General features: G+C 41.7%; 1 protein-coding gene across 1 annotated transcript in view; it reads right to left on the reverse strand.

The window, feature by feature from the left end:
• ELL3 (elongation factor for RNA polymerase II 3) overlaps positions 1–20,155 on the reverse strand; it is a 100,236-nt gene that overhangs the window by 2,863 nt on the left and 77,218 nt on the right. Inside the window, exons 9-10 of the mRNA XM_075855255.1 lie at positions 14,043–14,100; positions 151–322 (exon numbers count right to left, since the gene is read on the reverse strand). Of these exons, the coding sequence (XP_075711370.1) occupies positions 151–322; positions 14,043–14,100 (230 nt within the window). The remainder of the gene's footprint in view (positions 1–150; positions 323–14,042; positions 14,101–20,155) is intronic.

Genomic DNA, 20,155 nt, shown 5'->3' on the forward strand with positions numbered 1-20,155 from the left:
TCTATGTCCATTAAAAGTAAATGAGTAAGTATTTTAAGTCATTTTGTTACAATTATACATTTATAACCATTTGGGGAGACAAAGTATCCATGAAATGATAGTAAAATCCGCACTAATCTGACCACTTTGTGGAATAGATTACATTTCTACCTTGTGCTCTACAGTTCCTTGCTGATACTTCTTCATTTTTGAGCCAAGATGCATGAACCTCTCCAGCACTTTAGCAATCTTGGCGTGCAGCTCCAGATAGTCCGTGTAATCGGAGGCAAAGTCATCTTCATACAATTTCCGCTGTTCTTGACATGTAATTGTGGTGTATTTACTGCACGTTACAAGAGAAGAAATTCAGCCTATTAAATATAGTTACTAATGAATCTTCCTATTTTGATAAGATGATTTTATTCTGTTTTATAAACAATTTCTCACAATTTTCTTTACATTACACAGATGAAATGGCATACTTCTATGTGTTACCCTAACTAGCCATTAGGTGGCAATATAGTGTCAGACTTTCAGGACAATGTGCCGCAATATACTCTAGGGGAGGTCCTGTCAATCAGTACTTTGTCTCTGTGTGTAGGAAGCAATACCCAATTTATTGGTGTTACACATACTAAAATAAGAATTTCAGAAACTTTAAGCCTGCAGCTGTATTTGTTTAATTAACTGAGATGATCTGGCACACAACATAGAAATTGGCTGGCTAAACATACTATGAAATGAGACTAACGCATGTCAAGACTGATAAAAGAATGTAAATAGTCATTCAAGACTAGAACGCAATATTCAGAACACAAATGTTTATTGTTAAAGCTATGCATGCACTGCGTCAATTCACACATGTAAGGACAATACCATGTCCATTGTAAATAGACTACCAGTAGAGCTGTGTGTTTTCTTATGGCAAATAATCTACTGTGTAATATTATCACTAGACAATTATTGTATAAAACGCATAACCTGTTTGGAGCTGGCTATTGGCATTGAAATCACCTTGCCTAGCAGAACGGGCATGCATGAATACTTCCCGCAATACAATTTTCCCTATGAAATATAATTTTATAGTGACAGGACATACTGCTCTATCTATTTACTGCAGACAAAATATCTCTGAATGGTCAGGCATGTTCCCCTTCTACAGACACAAACATCAAATTGTGTCAGTAAGGCCTGATTAACACGTACATGTCCGTTCCGCGTCCGCAAAGAACGCAGCGTATTTCCTGCGCTGCAGTTCCGTGTGGCATCCGGTTTTTATGTCAGTGTTGGTGCACATTTTTTTTCTTTATTTTTTTTCTCTTCATTTCTTTAGCAACTATTGCGTGAATCACGGACAGCACGCGGAAGATGTTCGTGTGCTGTCCGTGATTTTTACGCACCCATTGACTTCAATGGGCGCGTGATCCGCAAAAACGCACCAAAATAGGACATGCAGTGAGTTCCACGCAATGGAAACGCGCTGCGTGAAAAAGCACGCATGTCTGAATAGCCCCATTGAGTTGCATAAGTCCGTGTGCTGTCCGTTGTTTTAACGCACAGCAAACGGACGTATACAACTTTCGTGTGCATCAGGCTTTAATGTGATTGCATTATCTCCATTAGGGCTTGTTCACACAGGATTCTGCATTAAATTGCATCCAAAAAATTGTCGAGACACTTCAGTTGCATTTTGGACTGAGGTCCATGGGTGGAAAGAAACAACTTAAGGGCGGATTTACACAAACGTGTAATACGTCCGTGCCACCCGCGTGTTTTTCACGCGGGTGGCACGGACCTATGCAAGTCTATGGGGCTGTGCAGACTGTCCGTGAATTTTGCGCAGAGTGAGTCCGCTGTGTAAAACTCACGACAGGTCCTATATTTCGGCGTTTTTCGCTCATCACGCACCCATTGAAGTCAATGGGTGCGTGAAAATCACGCGCACCACACGGAAGCACTTCCGTGGGACGTGCGTTATTCGCGCAACAGCAGTAAAAAGTATGACTGAAAACAGAAAAGCACCACGTGCTTTTCGGTTTACAAACATCCAAACGGAGTGTCATAATGATGGCGGCTGCGTGAAAAGCACGCAGCCGCGCACCATATGAACATGACACACGGAGCTATTAAGTGCCTTTTGCGCGTGCAAAATGCTGCTTTTTTTGGGTGCGCAAAACGCACACGCTTGTGTAAATCCCCCCTAAAAGGGAGTCTGTCACCAGAATGTCCGAGTTAAACTAGTACCAGGGTATTGTAGAGGAGACTAACCTGGTTCTAACGTTTATTTTAATTTTTTGCTTACTGCCACCTTTGTAGAGAAATACGTTCTATTACTTTACCACATATTACCACATGTATGCACGACTGGAGCCGGAGTTCCAGGGTGAATATCTCTGTGGCAGATGTGAGCATGTTGTTCACCTGGAAGCTCGTATTAGAGATCTGGAGGAGCAGAATGCAACACTGAGGAGGATAGACAATCTTGAGCTGAGCTTGCTGCTCACGGAGCATGCAGTTAGTGGGTTAGAGGGTGAAGACATGGGTGAGCAGGATCAGGTAAGTAGCTGGGTTAATGTAGTTAGGGGCAGTAGAAAGGGGTCAAAGACAAGGAAGGCCGATCCGGTTTCTGACATTCCAGGCAAAATTGCCAAGTTGGGTGATGATGCGAGGGTGTCAGTCTCAGAAATGGCAGCCCTAGTGGATACTGATCTCCCTAACAGCCAGTAGAACAGCCCAGCTAGTAGTCGGCGGGATGGTAATGCAGGTAAGCCAAGACAATTGATAGTCGTAGGGGATTCTATAATCAGGAAGACGGATAGAATAATTTGTCGCCAAGACCACCTCAACCGAATGGTTTGCTGTCTCCCTGGTGCCAGGGTTCGGCATGTGGTGGAACGGGTGGACAAATTGCTGGGAGGGGCTGGTGATGATCCAGCTGTCGTGGTCCATGTCGGTACCAACGACAGAATAAATGGTAGGTGGAGGAGCCTTAAGAATAATTTTAAAGAACTAGGCTACAAGCTGAAGGGAAGGACCTCCAAAGTAGTATTCTCAGGAATACTGCCTGTGCCATGCGCATCACAGGAAAGACAGCGGGAGCTCAGGGAGTTAAATGCATGGCTGAAGTCTTGGTGTAGAGGAGAAGGATTTGGGTTCCTAGAGCACTGGGCTGACTTTTCATTGGGGTACAAACTGTATTCTGCAGATGATTTGCACCTAAATGGAAGGGGGTCCGCTGTGCTGGGGGAGAGAATTCTAGCTGGGGTGGCGGAGTATTTAAACTAGGGCTGAGGAGGGAGGTCAATGTAGAAAAAAAAGGGGTAGCCAGGTTAGAGAGGGGTCAGACTATATTGGTGGGGGGAGAAACAGAATGTGGGGAGAGGACTAGACAACAGGATAAGGAGATCCTTTCGTTACAAAACATCAGTGTAAATAAAAAGGCCCAATTAATGTCAAATCACATTTCTGATAATAAAAGTGAAAAACTGACAGGCAAGTTAAAGTGTATGTTCACAAATGCCAGAAGTCTAGCAAGCAAAATGGGGGAGCTGGAGGCCTTGATACTGGAAGAAAATATAGATATAGTTGGTGTTGCTGAAACATGGCTGGACTCTTCACATGACTGGGCTGTAAATCTACAGGGTTTTACACTTTTTCGGAAAGACAGGACAAATAGGAAAGGTGGTGGTGTATGTCTGTACGTGAGAAATGATATGAAGGCGAGTTTGAAAGAGACAATAGTGGGTGAATACTGTGAGGAGGTTGAAACCTTGTGGGTGGAACTAGAAAGGGAGGTAAACACTGAAAAAATTACTTTTGGTGTAATCTATAGACCCCCCAATATAACTGAGGAGATGGATGTTCAGCTATATAAACAGATGGAGCGGGCTGCACAGGCGGGTACTGTAGTGATAATGGGAGATTTTAATTTCCTGGATATTAATTGGTGTCATGGTTCGGCTTCAACTGCAAAGGGGAGACATTTCCTCAACCTGTTGCAGGAAAATTTTATGAGCCACTTTGTGGAAGACCCGACTAGAGGTGAAGCTCTGTTGGATCTGGTCATTTCTAATAATGCAGATCTTGTTGGGAATGTCAATGTTCGTGAAAACCTCGGTAACAGTGATCATAATATAGTTACATTTTACCTATACTGTAAAAAACAAACGCAGGCTGGGAGGGCAAAAACATTTAATTTTAAGAAAGCCAATTTCCCCAGGATGAGGGCTGCAATTCAGGATATGGACTGGGAAGAACTAATGTCAAATAATGGAACAAATGATAAATGGGAGATTTTCACATCTACTTTGAGTTATTATAGTGCAAAATGTATTCCTATAGGTAACAAGTATAAACGACTCAAATTAAACCCCACATGGCTTACACCTTCTGTGAAAGGGGCAATACATGACAAAAAAAGGGCATTTAAAAAATACAAATCTGAGGGTACAGCTGTAGCCTTTGTAAAATATAAAGAGCTTAATAAAATCTGTAAAAATGTAATAAAATTAGCAAAAATACAAAATGAAAGGCAGGTGGCCAGGGATAGTAAAACAAATCCCAAAAATTCTTCAAGTATATAAATGCTAAAAAGCCAAGGTCTGAACATGTAGGACCCCTAGATAATGGTAATGGGGAGTTGATCACAGGGGATCAAGAGAAGGCAGAGTTAGGGGGGATTCACACGAGCGTGTATTCGGTCCGTGCGGGCCGCGTGGTTTTCACGCGGCACGCATGGACCAATACAAGTCTATGGGGCAGTACAGACAGTCCGTGCTTTTTGCGCAGCGTTTGTCTGCTGCGCAAAAAGCGCGACAGGTTCAATAACTCTGCGTATTTCGCGCATCACGCACCCATTGAAGTCAATGGGTGCGTGAAAATCACGCGCACCACACGGAAGCACTTCCGTGGGACGAGCGTGATTCGCGCAACAGCAGTGAAAAGGATGAATGAAAACCGAAAAGCACCACGTGCTTTTCTGTTTCCGAACATCCAAACGGAGTGTCTTTGCGATGAGCGAAGCCGGACAAGCGTACCGAACTTCACCGGGTTCGGCCAAACTCGTTTTGGCCGATCCCGGCAAAAAAATTATCGGTACGCGACGTCAGGAGATAGTCACTGTCCATGGTGCTGAAAGAGTTAAACTGTTTCAGCACCATGGACAGTGACTTGCGATCCCAAAATACATTAACCTGTAAAAAAAAAACGAAGTTCTAACTTACCGATTACTCCTGTCTCCTTCCTGCAGTCCGACCTCCCGGGATGACACTTCAGTTCAAGTGACAGCTCCAGCCAATCACAGGCCAAGCACAGGCTGCAGCCAATCACAGGCTGCAGCGGTCACTTGGACTGCTGCGTCATCCAGGGAGGTGGGGCCCGATGTCAAGAGAGGCGCGTCACCAAGGACGCGTCACCAAGGACGCGTCACCAAGGCAACGGCCGGGAAGTTCTCGGTAAGTAGGAACTTTATCTTTTTTTTTTACAGGTTTTTCGCTGTTGTGTTCGGCATTCACTGTCGAGGGTGCTGAAAGATTTAGCTCTTTCAGCACCTTGGACAGTGACGGGCGTTGACAAGCCTCATCTCTATGATGCCGGCTGCGCGAAAATCACGCAGCCGCGCATCAGACACGCATGACACACGCAGCTGTCAAATGGTTTTTGCGCTCGCAAAACGCTGCGTTGTTTGCGCGCGCAAAAACGCAACGTTCGTGTGAATCTCCCCTTACTAAATGGGTTCTTTAGCTCTGTATATACAACTGAAGAAAGAGCAGCTGATGTAGCCGGTGCCAGTGCTGTTAATATATCAGTTGATATACTGAATTGGATGAATGTAGAGATGGTCCAAGCTAAATTAAATAAAATAAATGTGCACAAGGCCCCGGGACCAGATGGATTACACCCTAGAATTCTTAAAGAGCTTAGTTCAGTTATTTCTGTCCCCCTTTTCATAATATTCAGAGAATCTCTAGTGACTGGTATAGTGCCAAGGGACTGGGCAGCGCAAATGTGGTGCCTATTTTCAAAAAGGGCTCTAGGTCTTCCCCAGGTAATTATAGACCAGTAAGCTTAACATCAATTGTGGGGAAAATGTTTGAGAGGCTATTGAGGGACTATATACAGGATTATGTGACAATAAATAGCATTATAAGTGACAGCCAGCACGGTTTTACTAAGGACAGAAGTTGTCAAACTAACCTAATCTGTTTTTATGAAGAGGTGAGCAGAAGTCTAGACAGAGGGGCCGCTGTGGATTTAGTGTTTTTGGACTTTGCAAAGGCATTTGACACTGTCCCCCATAGACGCCTAATGGGTAAATTAAGGACTATAGGTTTAGAAAATATAGTTTGTAATTGGATTGAGAATTGGCTCAAAGACCGTATCCAGAGAGTTGTGGTCAATGATTCCTTCTCTGAATGGTCACCGGTTATAAGTGGTGTACCCCAGGGTTCAGTGCTGGGACCACTATTATTCAACTTATTTATTAATGATATAGAGGATGGGATTAATAGCACGATTTCTATTTTTGCAGATGACACCAAGCTATGTAATATAGTTCAGTCTATGGAAGATGTTCATGAATTGCAGGCAGATTTAAACAAACTAAGTGTTTGGGCGTCCACTTGGCAGATGAAGTTTAATGTAGATAAATGTAAAGTTATGCATCTGGGTACCAACAACCTGCATGCATCATATGTCCTAGGGGGAGCTACACTAGCGGATTCACTTGTTGAGAAGGATCTGGGTGTACTTGTAAATCATAAACTCAATAACAGCATGCAGTGTCAATCAGCTGCTTCAAAGGCCAGCAGGATATTGTCGTGTATTAAAAGAGGCATGGACTCGCGGGACAGGGATGTAATATTACCACTTTACAAAGCATTAGTGAGGCCTCATCTAGAATATGCAGTTCAGTTCTGGGCTCCAGTTCATAGAAAGGATGCCCTGGAGTTGGAAAAAATACAAAGAAGAGCAACGAAGCTAATAAGGGGCATGGAGAATTTAAGTTATGAGGAAAGATTAAAAGAATTAAACCTATTTAGCCTTGAAAAAAAGACGACTAAGGGGGGACATGATTAACTTATATAAATATATTAATGGCACATACAAAAAATATGGTGAAATCCTGTTCCTTGTAAAACCCCCTCAAAAAACAAGGGGGCACTCCCTCCGTCTGTAGAAAAAAAGGTTCAAGCTGCAGAGGCGACAAGGCTTCTTTACAGTGAGAACTGTGAATCTATGGAATAGCCTACCGCAGGAGCTGGTCACAGCAGAGACAGTAGATGGCTTTAAAAAAGGGTTAGATAATTTCCTAGAACAAAAAAATATTAGCTCCTATGTGTAGAAATTTTTCCTTCCCTTTTCCCTTCCCTTGGTTGAACTTGATGGACATGTGTCTGTTTTCAGCCATACTAACTATGTAACTTTTATGCTAATGAGCATTTACGTGCAATGAGGGCGTTACCATTTCACCTAAATGCTCTTACGTCGCTCCCCAGTTCAACCCCCCTCCCGCTGTTCTTACATTGATTGACAAGGGCCAGGCAGCGTAATCGGCACGTTCATGCCTGGCCCTGTACTACCTGTAACGCGCACGCGCGTCCCTGCTCTTTACTCGGCGCATGCATTGTACCATCTTTCTGCTCAATGTTCTAATCGGCCCTATTGCGCATGCTCTGAAAAAAGAGGCTTATTGATAAATGGGGTGTGGCTTGTCAGAAATGGTAGATTGGGGGGGGCATGTTTCCGATTTTGCGTTAGGGCCCAGGGGCTTCGAATTATACCTCTGCCTCTGTACTCTAGAACTCTCCAGCATTTCAGTAAGGGTATGTTCACACGGCCTATTTTCGGCCGTTTTTCGGGCTGTAAACGCCCGAAAAACAGACGAAATATCGGAAGCAGAATGCCTCCAAACATCTGCCCATTGATTTCAATGGGAAAAACTGCATTCTGTTCCGATGGGCCGCGAAAAAGAAGTGCAGGTCACTTCTTGGGACGTTTTTGGAGCCGTTTTTCATTGACTCTATAGAAGAAAGCTCCAAAAATGGCCGTGAAAATCGCGAGTGGTTTAAAAAAGTATGAAAATGAGTTGTTTTCCCTTGAAAATAGCTTCGTATTTTCACATGTTTTTTGCTAAGTGTGTGAACATACCCTAACAGGAAGTAGCTGTCTGACAATCATTGTCAGCCATATTAACTGTAATGGGCCTGCTTTTTTTTTTTAAAATATATATATATATATTGGAGACCAGTAGCACAGGGTCCTCCTATCTTCCCTGGAAGTCAATATTAAGATAAACTGGCACAGGAATCAGATTCCTTCTCAAAAATAGGATTACAAATAGTAGTAAATAATGAGATTATAGCTCTATAGTCCTCTAACACTTGGTAAAATATTTATTTATACTGAGTAGTGTTTATACCATGTTTACCTCACATTAAAAGCATATCCTCAATAGAAGCCTAAACCTACTACCGTAGTATAGTAGCCCCTATTTATCTTTATGATACATGACAGTGCCGCAACTGTATGGATCTTCAGCATAGAAGGAGTTAAACTTCTGTGACTGTATCTTGCGCCAAGAGACTTATCTACTTATACATACTGTACTTAACCTTGAAAATTACTGCTGTCACCAGCCAAGGGGGTCTCTTAGCAAGGTTAATGAACACAATCGGCAAGGGACATCATGTACACTGCACGGCGTCTTTAACCTCCTTATTCTCACAAACCAATCTGAATATTTTATTGTGTAATATTTTTTGGATACAGTATTGGAAATTAAAGTATTGTATTTTTATGGAGTATAAGATCACACAATTGCTAGGAAATATTAACTGTAAATCTCACACCTATTTCTAAATAAAACAGATGGACAAGTAAGGTATACTAGAAATGTTCAATCATCTATTACATACATTATGCTTAAACAAACATGCACAATGGGGCAGATTTACTACTGTCTGGGTCTAGAATATGTCAAAAAATGCACCAGTTTGGCACAAATTGTCGCAATTTTGATATTTGCACCCCACTACACAGTTTTAAAAAAAAAAAGGGGTGTGTGGCTTATTGATAAATGGGGTGTGGCTTGTCAGAAAGGGGTGTGGTTTAAATGCAATAAAGTGCGACAAAAAACTGGTACAAAATAAGCCAAATCAAAGATGGTTTGAGGAACAGGCAAGTGTCTAACAGGTCATGCAAGATGCACCGAAATGATTAAAAAGCATGCACTACTGTGATAAATTTTGCATATTTTGTGCCTGCCTGTTCTAAAGGTCCTTTTACACGGGCCAATATGGGCTGTGAAAACGAGTGCCGATCAACAAGGATCAATGGTTGGTTATGTATACACTTCCATCATGTCGGCAGCACATCGGCAGTTTACACAGGGAGATGTGCTGCCGACAACAATAATATGAATATAATACCCAGGAATAAAACAGACTTAAATTTCTGCATTGGAAATTAGTAACTTTACAATAACAATGGGACCCCAATGATCAGCTAATCATCGGGGGAGAAATATCCCACATGTGGCCCTAGTGTGGTAATGGACTGAAGCACCGGCCTCCGAAGCAAAGGCGCACCTAGTGGATTTTGAGGCCTCTTTTTTATTAGGCACCATGTCCGGTTTGAAGAGGTCTTGTGGTGCCAAAACATTGGGAACCCCCCAAAAGTGACCCCAATTTGGAAACTAGACCCCTTGAGGAATCCATTGTAGTTTTCTTGGGGTGCATGCGGCTTTTTGATCAGTTTTTATTCTATTTTTAGGTGGCGTGGTGACTAATAAACAGCAATTCTACTATTGTTTTTTTATTCTTTTTTTTTTTTTTACTGCATGCACCGTGCGCTATAAATGACATATTCACTTTATTCTGCGGGGCGATACGATTACGGCGATACCAGATATTTATAGTTTTTTTTTATGTCATGGCATTTGCACAATAAAATACGTTTTGTAAAAAATCATTCACTTTTTGTGTTACCTTATTCTAAGAGCCATAACGTTTTTATTTTTCAATCAATAAAGCCGTGCGAGGACTTATTTTTTGCGTAACGAACTGTAGTTTCGATCAGTACCATTTTTCGGTACATGCGACTTTTTGATCTCTTTTTATTCCATTTTTTGGGAGATGAAGTGACCAAACAATTGTGATTGTGGTTCGGTTTATTATTATTTTCTTTTACGGCGTTCACCGTGCGGGATAAATAACAAAATAATTTTGTAGTTCAGGCCGTTACGGACGCGGCGATACCAATTATGTATAGTTTATTTGTTTGTTTATATATTTTTATTAATAATAAATGACTGATAAGGGAAAAAGGGGGATTTTTACTTTTAATACTTTTAAAACTTTTATTTTCTTATTTTTACACAACTTCTTTTAACTTTTTTTTTTTACTGTATTACTTTGTCCCACTAGGGGACATGAGGGCAGGAGGCCCTGATCGCTATTCTAATACACTGCACTACATGCGTAGTGCAGTGTATTAGAACTGTCAGCTACTCACTGACAGCAAGCATAGTGGGTCCTGACGTTGTCAGGACCCACTAGGCTTCCGTCTATGGCATAGCCGGACGCCATTGTTTGGTGTCCGGTTGCCATAGTCACCATCGCCGGCCGCTATCGCGTAGCAGGCCGGCGATGGCAGCTTAACCCCTAAAAAGCCGTGATCTCTATAGAACGTGGCTTTTAAGGGGTTAATCAGCGGGGACACAGCGATCGGTCCCCGCTGTAGGAGCTGTGACAGCTGCTGAACAAGACAGCAGCTGTCACAGCTCCTGTATGTGTCGGGAGGACGGCCGAAACGGCCGTTACTCCCGAGACGTACTATTAGGTCATGGAGCGCGAACGATACAGCTGCCATGACGTAATAGTACGTCCAGGAGCGGGAAGGGGTTAATGAAAACCCAACATTTAGTCTCTCAGAAAAAGAATATTGGGTAAAAGTTGAAGATTGCAGACTCATGAAGTCACACTCTAATCAGCGAATCAACACAAAACACCTGCAAAGGTTTCCTAAGCCTTTAAATGGTCCATCAGTCTGGTTCAGTAGGCTACACGATCATGGGAAGACTGCTGACTTAATGACTGTCTTCTGGACAACTGTTGACACCCTCCAAAAGGAGGGAAAGCCACAAAAGGACATTGCTAAAGAAGCTGTCTATTCACAGAGTCCTCTATCCAAGAGTATTAATGGAGAGTTGAGAGGAAGGAAAAAGTGTGGTAGAAAAAGGTGCACAAGCAACAGGGATAACCGTAGCCGTGAAAGGATTGTCAAGAAAAGGCCATTCAAAAATCTGGGGGAGATTCACAAGGAGTGGACTGCAGCTGGAGCCAGTGCTTCAAGAGCCACCACACACAGACGTATCCAGGACATTGGCTACAACTGTCGCATTCCTTGAGACAACGCCAGAAGCCTCTTACCTGGGCTAAGGAGAAAAAGGACTGGTCTGTTGCTCAGTGGTCCAAGGTCCTGTTTTCAGATGAAAGTAAAGTTTGCATTTAAGTTGGAAATCAAGGTCCCAGAGTCTGGAGGAAGAATGGAGAGGCGTCAATCCAAGTTGCTTGTGGTCCAGTGTGAAGTTTCCACAGTTAGTGATGATTTGGGGGCCATGTCATCTGCTGGTGTTGGTCCACTGTGTTATATCAAGTCCAGAGTCAGCACAGCCGTCTACCAGGAACTTTTTGAGCACTTCATGCTTCCCTCTGCTGACAAGCTTTATGGAGATGCTGATTTCATTTTCCAGCAGGACTTGGCACCTGCCCACACTGCCAAAACTACCAATACCTGGTTTAATAACCACAGTATCACTGCGCTTGATTGGCCAGCAAACTCGCCTGACCTAAACCTCATAGAGAATCTATGGGGTATTGTCAAGAGGAAGATGAGACACCAGACCCAACAATACAGACGAGCTGAAGGCCGTTATCAGAGCAACCTGGGCTTCCATAACACCTCAGCAGTGCCACAGGCTGATCTCCTCCATGCCACGCCGCATTGATGCAGTAATTCATACAAAAGGTGCCACAACCAAGTATTGAGGGCAGATACTGTACATACTTTTCAGTAGGCCAACATTTCAGTATTAAAAATAATTTTTCAAATTGGGCTTATATAATATTAAAATGTTCTGAGACACTACATTTTGGTTTTTCATTAACTGTTAGCCATAATCATCAACATTAAAAGAAAAAAATGCTGGAAATAGATCACTCTGTGTGTAATGAATCTATATAATATATGAGTTTCACTTCTTGAATTGAATTACTGAAATAAATAAACTTTTTGATGATATTCTAATTCATTGAGACGGACTAGTATATTGCAGGGTGGGATGTCATCACGGTTGTGGTGGGTCTAAATTTGCTTTTGCATCAGGGCTTAGGAGTTTAAGGCTACACATCTGTCCCCTTTGTTAATGAGATATTGCAGTCAGACCTCCATATTTCATGCTGCACGCTGTGTAGGATCTACACAAAGCCTTATCACCTATATTCATTAAAGAGTTTATCCAGGCTTTATAAAAAATAAAATTTTACCTGAAAATGGTGTTGCTTACGTAAATGGACCCTAACTTTTCAAACACCTTATACTAATCTAATAGTATACCTGATATAGATAGAGGGAAGGGGGGCGCAGGGAGAGAAAGACACAGACACGCTGTCCATTGAAGGCTATGGAGAGGGGAAGGGGAGCATTAGCAGACACACCACATTTAGTCATGTCCCCTATACCTCACATGTGCACTATACACAGTACTTTATTATTTATTTATTTATTATTATTACACATTTACTTCCATGCCCAACACACCACTCCCCTCAAGGTTAGTGGGAGTGGCTATCATTATTTAAACACACCTGGGCACTTCCCATCAACAGCATTCTCTGACCTGGTTGCGTCCTGTTTGGAACGGGTATTTTACCCACCACCTAATCTGTGAGTATGGCCTTTTCTGTGGTTTTAATCTAATAGTATACCTGATATAGATAGAGGGAAGGGGGGCGCAGGGAGAGAAAGACACAGACACGCTGTCCATTGAAGGCTATGGAGAGGGGAAGGGGAGCATTAGCAGACAGAGGAGACACAGAAACTGCTCATACAAGTCTAGGGAGGGGGGATGAGGGGCAGGAGGAGGCATCAAGAAGAGAAAGACACAGACACGCTACCCATAAAAGCCTATGGTGAGAGGAGGAAAGAGCAGGGGCAGAGTGAGAAAGACAAACACAGATGTGCAGCAGCTTCTGGTAAGTCTTATATCTCACCCCATAGCTGGATTCTCCGCTACTCTGCTCATTACTGCAATATAATGTTCTCCATGATGCTGCTGCTTCTGTGTGTACACACACATATATATATATATATATATATATATATATATATATATATATATATATATATATATATATAATAGATAGAGATAGGAGGGCAGTATTTCCTCTTCTATGTGGGCAGTGTATAGAAGACATGATAGATGTTAGGCTCCACCCACTAGCTCAGGGAGAGCTAAAAATTGGAGATCAATCCTGCAGAGGAGAAATCTGCTAAATAATGCAGAATATGAGTCATATAATGGCCAGAAATAATGTTATTCCTCATGTACACACATATGGTAGCCTATTCTGAAAAGTCAACTGAAATGTTAGGTTTGCTTAAAAAAAAATATTCAAATCCCCTGCTGTTCCAGGGCTAGAAGTCCACAGTTTACCCCCTCCTGGTTTCTATTTAAAATAACTATGATGTGACGCAGCATTGATCTCACTGAATACATCACTGTTGCGTCCGGTGATTGGCTGGAACCGTTACATGCCAGCAGAGAACATCATAACTGCAACCAATGTAGACAGAGACCAGGAGAGGGATCGCGTACCGACAGCGCTGGAGCGGCAGAGGATTAGAAGGTATTAGCCTATTTTCAGGAATTAATGTAATTTGCAGGTAAAAATTGTTGTTGTTTTTTTTAATAATTATTATCTCTTTAATATGCACCAATATTGCTTCAAATAGTAAAACAAGTTAAAATATGTGATTGTCTATTAATTACATTAATAACTTACCGGAAATAGTCGGCAACTTCTTCAGAGGATGACATTGATTCTGAAAGCTCTTTCTTTTCTAGAAGTAAAAAAAAAACAAGGTAATTGATGATTGGACAGCATACAGAATGTATTTTTATATATATATATATATATATATATCGCCCCTGGCACATCTTTGCCATTACTAGTGCGAAAGTTCAGCTGTGACTGCAGTTATTCTGATATCTCTAGGTCACACTTATAGGGGTCCAAAAAGCTAAGTAGTGATTTTGGTAGGGCCTTCTTATTGTAGAGCTACTATAGCTGTCTATGTCGGTCCCAGTCTATGACGTGGAGGGAACACTGGACACTGGGGATTTTCTTGACACTAACTTAAAGAGACTCTGTCACCAGGTTTATGCTGCCCTATTAGGGGCAGCATATAGTAGTGACAGAGACCCTGATTCCAGCGATGTGTCAGTTTCTTTGTAATATTCATGCGGTTTTCATACAATCCCTGTTTATCTCCTGCAGCTCGACCCAAACCAGGAGTTCCCTCAATGAAGTGCTCGCACTCAGGAGTCCTCAATATTCATGAGCTGCAGATAGCTACACCCACCCGCTGCTGATTGATAGCTTTCTACTATGCACAATATGGGGAGAAAGCTGTCAATCAGCGGCGCTAATTTCATGCAGCATGCGCCACTTTGATACATTTTCTGCATTTTCTGCCTGCCTGAACTTAGTTCTAAAATGTACACAGTATTAGTAAGGGCTCGTCCACACGCTGTGGAATTGCCGCGTCTTTTCCGGCCGGAATTTCGGAGAGAGAAAAAACGCAGCAGAATACAGTAGCAGCATAGTGAATGAGTTTTAACAAATCTCATCCACACGCTGCGTAAGAATTCCGAGCACGTATTTTTCGGACTGCATCATGTCAATTTCTGGTCGGAGAGTGGCCAGAATTGCTGAGTTTTTCAGAGGCGATGTCTCCATCTCCTAACATTGTGAAAAATTGAGCAAAATACGCACCATTTTCTACCGTAAATACCCCAGGAAATGGTGCATTTTTGCTGCAGCGGAATGTCTGCATTTTTCAATGGAATTGTTGCAGAGATTTTCTGCAGCAATTCCATTGTGTGTGGACAAGCCCTCAATCTGCCTCATTGTGTGGCTCCAAGTTACCATCCCAACCAATGTTCACATCCTAACTGACTTGGATTCTGATAGTTATGTTTCTACATGTGAGGTTATTGATGTTAATGAGTTAAATCCACAAAATGCATCCGTAACAACACTGAAGTTTTGAGAAATCAGGGCAGGAAGTGTTGTCATGAGATCAGCACAGCAGACTCTGGGTCTCTAATTTTGAGGACTGATAACTAAGTGTAGAAAGGAGTTATTATATTTTTATTTTTATTTTTATTGCACCATAAGGCCAAATGCACTGGATGCGTATTATGCACGGATTTGCAGAGCGTACTTTCCTGCGACAAATCCTCAGCTTAATACAGTACCAGTAAAGTAAATGAGGTTCTTAGTTATCTTATCTTCACATTGGAGAATTTTTCCGCACGTAAATTGACATTCGGTATGTATTTTAAAATCTGCAGCATGTTAATTTATCTTGCGTTTCTACATGCGATTTGTATCTGACAAGATTTTTAAAAAAAGCACCAAAATCTGCAGCATAAAACCGTACCTATTTCCGCATCAAAATGTAAAAACTGCACCTAAAAACACATTAAAAAGCACTATGAGCACACGGCTATTTTCGGCCGTTTTTTTGGCCGTAAACGGGTGAAAAACAGCCAAAACATCGGAAGCAGAAGGCCTCCAAACATCTGCCCATTGATTTCAATGGCAAAAATGGCGTTGTTTCGGCGGGCTGTTTTTTTTACAAAACAGCCGTGTAAAAAACGGCCGCGAAAAAGAAGTGCAATTCACTTTTTGGGATGTTTTTTGGAGCCGTTTTTCATAGATTCTATTGAAAACAGCTCCAAACACGGCCGTAAAAAATGGCGCGAAAAACGCAGCGAAAATCGCGAGTGGCTTAAAGAACGTCTGAAAACAGCTCCGCATTTTCAAACGTTTTTGAGTTTGCGTGTGAACATACCCTTGGGTGTATATATGTTGTTTTCTTGTCTCGTACGGGTTTGACTTTCAACCTGTATACTATCCCATTTGGGAGTATTGGCGCTTTACTGTGGATCTTCTCAATTATGAGACAGCCTTTGTTATTTACTATTTGTGATACATGTACAAATAAAAATATATTGTGCTAATTATGTGTTGCTTTACTACATAGTCTTCTGGTATACTAGTCCTTTTCAATTAATTAGAATATCATCAAAAAGATCATTTATTTCAGTAATTCAATTCAAAAAGTGATACTCATATTATATACATTCATTACACACAGAGGGATCTATTTCCAGCATGTTTTTTCTTTTAATGTTGACGATTATGGTAACAGTTAATGAAAACCCAAAATTGAGTCTCTCAGAAAATTAGAAAATAAATAATCTCAATTTCAAAAATGATTTTTAATACCGAAATGTTGACCTACTGAAAAGTATGTACAGTATATGCACTCAATACTTGGTCGGGGCTCCTTCTGCATGAATTACTGCATCAATGCGGCGTGGCATGGAGGCGATCAGCCTGTGGCACTGCTGAGGTGTTATCAATGCGGCGTAGCATGGGGGCGATCAGCCTGTGGCACTGCTGAGGTGTTATGGAAGCCCAGGTTGCTTTGATAGCAGCCTTCAGCTCGTCTGCATTGTTGGGTCTGGTGTCTCTCATCTTCCTCTTGACAATACCCCATAGATTCTCTATGGGATTTAGGTCAGGCGAGTTTACTGGCCAATCAAGCACAGTGTTACTGTGGTTATTAAACCAGGTATTGGTACTTTTGGCAGTGTAGGCAGGTGCCAAGTCCTGCTGGAGAATTAAATCACCATCTCCATAAAGCTTGTCAGCAGAGGGAAGCATGAAGTGCTCTAAAATTTCCTGGTAGACGGCTACGCTGACTCTGGACTTGATATAACACAGTGGACCAACACCAGCTGATGACATGGCCCCCCAAACCATCACTGACTGTGGAAACTTCACACTGGAGCACAAGCAACTTGGATTGACGCCTCTCCACTCTTCCTCCAGACTCTGGGACCTTGATTTCCAAATAAAATGCAAAATGTACTTTCATCTTAAAACAGGACTTTGGACCACTGAGCAACAGACCAGTTTTTTTTCCTCCTTAGTCCAGGTAAGATGCTTCTGGCGTTGTCTCAAGGAATGCGACAGTTGTAGCCCATGTCTGTGTGGTGGCTCTTGAAGCACTGGCTCCAGCCGCAGTCTACTTCTTGTGAATCTCCCACAGATTCTTGAATGGCCTTTTCTTGACAATCCTTTCAAGGCTGCGGTTATCCCTGTTATTGTGGACCTTTTTCTAACACACTTTTTGCTTCCTCTCCACTTTCCATTAATATGCTTGGATACAGCACTCTGTGATCAGACAGCTTCTTTGCAATGTCCTTTTGTGGCTTACCCTCCTTGTGGAGGGTGTCAATGACTGTCTTCTGGACAATTCAAGTCAGCAGTCTTACCCATGATTGTGTAGCCTACTGAACCAGACTGTTGGACCATTTAAAGGCTTAGGAAACCTTTGCAGGTGTTTTGTGTTGATTCGCTGATTAGAGTGTGACACCATGAGTCTACAATCTTCAACTTTTACTCAATATTCTAATTTTCTGAGACACAAAATTTTGGGTTTACATTAACTGTCAGCCATAATCATCAACATTAAAAGAAAAAAAATGCTGGGAATAGATCACTCTGTGTGTAATGAATCTGTATAATACATTAGTTTTACTTTTTGAATTGAATTACTGAAATAAATTTGCTTTTTGATGATATTCTAATTCATTGACAACGACTAGTACATTTATAGGTGTTGTCCCTTTAAATCTAGTCTGGTTATTTGTCCGTAATCATTCTGTGCTTGGCCTCCATAGGATCAAAATGCTTTTCTTTCATCTGTAAAGAGTTAATTTCTTCATCCCTAATGTCTGATTGCTCTTGGATTAACTCTGATAACGTTTTTTTAGACGCTGTGAAGAAACATGCACATTTTTATCGTCTAACCATCAGCTCATATTTGCTTTGGAACAAAGCGCAGTACAGGTGTGCAGCCCAAGTCCTGGACTTTACATGCATTCACAATAGCAGCGCTCACCGCAAGATACAATAACTGGCTGAAATAGAGGCCTCTCAATTATTACCATTCTAAAATGTAACCACACAGGCTGAACTGGATGCATGGAACACTGCAGGGTGTTTGCCTTGGGCAAGCATGGTAAATGAATAGTTTGTATTTATCTGTCCATCTCTTACTTACTTGTGATACACTTTTTTTTTATTGCGACTGTGAGGACATGTTTTTATCTCTAAGTAAACAAGTAGAGAATACAGGAGACAGATGTCCAATCTACTGTAATATGTCAGTCGTGGAAAAATAGAACATGCACATGTCCATATGTGTCCACATATTGTACTACAGAGTTACTGTTTTTGCTGCCTTTTATTGAATTGCTTATGTAGTAATTCCCTAACACGATCCTATTACTAACAATGCCCCGTTTCAGAAATGAAGCTTGGTGACCTTTGATGTACAGCCCATCCCCCTCTATAGTTGAAAATCCATTAACGGATTACAGACTGTTGTAAAGTGCAGTCCAGAGTCTGTGGCTGAAGCAAGGAGATTTGAAATAATACCGTGAATTTTCTTTAGTGTCAATATGTTTTGGGAATTGCCCATAAAAGTCACAGCTAAACCAACTTTATCTACTTGAGTGTTGTTAACCCCTTCCCGCCGAAGCCCTTTTTCAGATTTTCATTTTCGTTTTTTCCTCCCCACCTTCCAAAAGCCATAATGTCTTTATTTTTCCGTCTATATAGTACTATGAGGGCTTGATTTTTGCGTGACGAGTTGTAGTTTTTCGTAGTACCATTTATTTTGCCATATAATGTACTAGGAAACGGGGAAAAAAATATTTGTGGGGTAGAAAATGAAAAAAACAGCGATTCCTCCATGGTTTTTTGCGCGCCGTTTTTACGGAATTCACTGTGGAATTAAAACAACATGTAGTTCTGTGGGTCAATACGATTACGCCGATGCCAAATATATATATAGGTTTTTCTATATTTTACTACTTTTACAAGTAAAAACCTAAGTGTAAAAAAGAAAATTTATTTTGTGTCGCCAAATTCCGAGAGCCATAACTGTTTTAATTTTCCGTCAATTAAGTGATATGAGGGCTTATTTTTTGCGGGATAAGCTGTAGTTTTTAATAATACCATTTTGATCACTTTTTATTTCATTTTATGTGGGAGATGAGGTGACCATAAAATAGACATTCTGCCGTTTACATTTTTTTTTTTTTACGGCGTTTACCGTGCGGGTTAAATACCGATATATTATAATAGTTCAGACTTTTACGGATGCGGAGATACCAATTATGTTTATTTTTTTACTATGCTCTAGGGGGAAAATGGGAAAAGGGTTGTTTTTTTGAACTTTTAATATTTTATCTTTATTTAACTAATTTTTACTTTTTTCATTAGTCCCCCTAGGGGACTTCAACCAGCGATCGTTAGATCTAATGTATTGCAGTATATCGTGATTCTGACAGGCAACTATTACACCCTTCATTAGGCACCCAGGCAGCCATAGTAACCATCGCCCTCCGCGATTGCATTGCGGGGGGGGGGGGCGCGATGAGCTGTTAGAGGGGGTCGCCCCCCTCTTTCTAACGATTTAAATGCTTTGGTCGTTATTGACCGCAGCATTTATCGAGTTAAACGAGCGGGATCGCGGTCAAGCGCGATGCCGCTCGTTACTCTGAAGTGTCAGCTGTAACAAACAGCCAACACCCGCATCGTATGGAGCGGGTGCACTCCGTGAGCCCGCTCCATACTTCCCCTACCCGACTTTGGCGTATGGATACGTCAAATGTCGGGAAGTGGTTAAAGGTGTTGTCCAGTTTAGAAAACCCATTTCCATAAACCCTATTAGGGAATTCTGCGTTTATAGAGGGAAGGGGTGTCCTCTGTACAGGATCATCATCTCTTGGCCAGAGTGGAGAGTGGCT

The sequence above is a fragment of the Rhinoderma darwinii genome, chromosome 3, assembly GCF_050947455.1.
Source record: "Rhinoderma darwinii isolate aRhiDar2 chromosome 3, aRhiDar2.hap1, whole genome shotgun sequence".
NCBI lineage: Eukaryota > Metazoa > Chordata > Amphibia > Anura > Rhinodermatidae > Rhinoderma > Rhinoderma darwinii.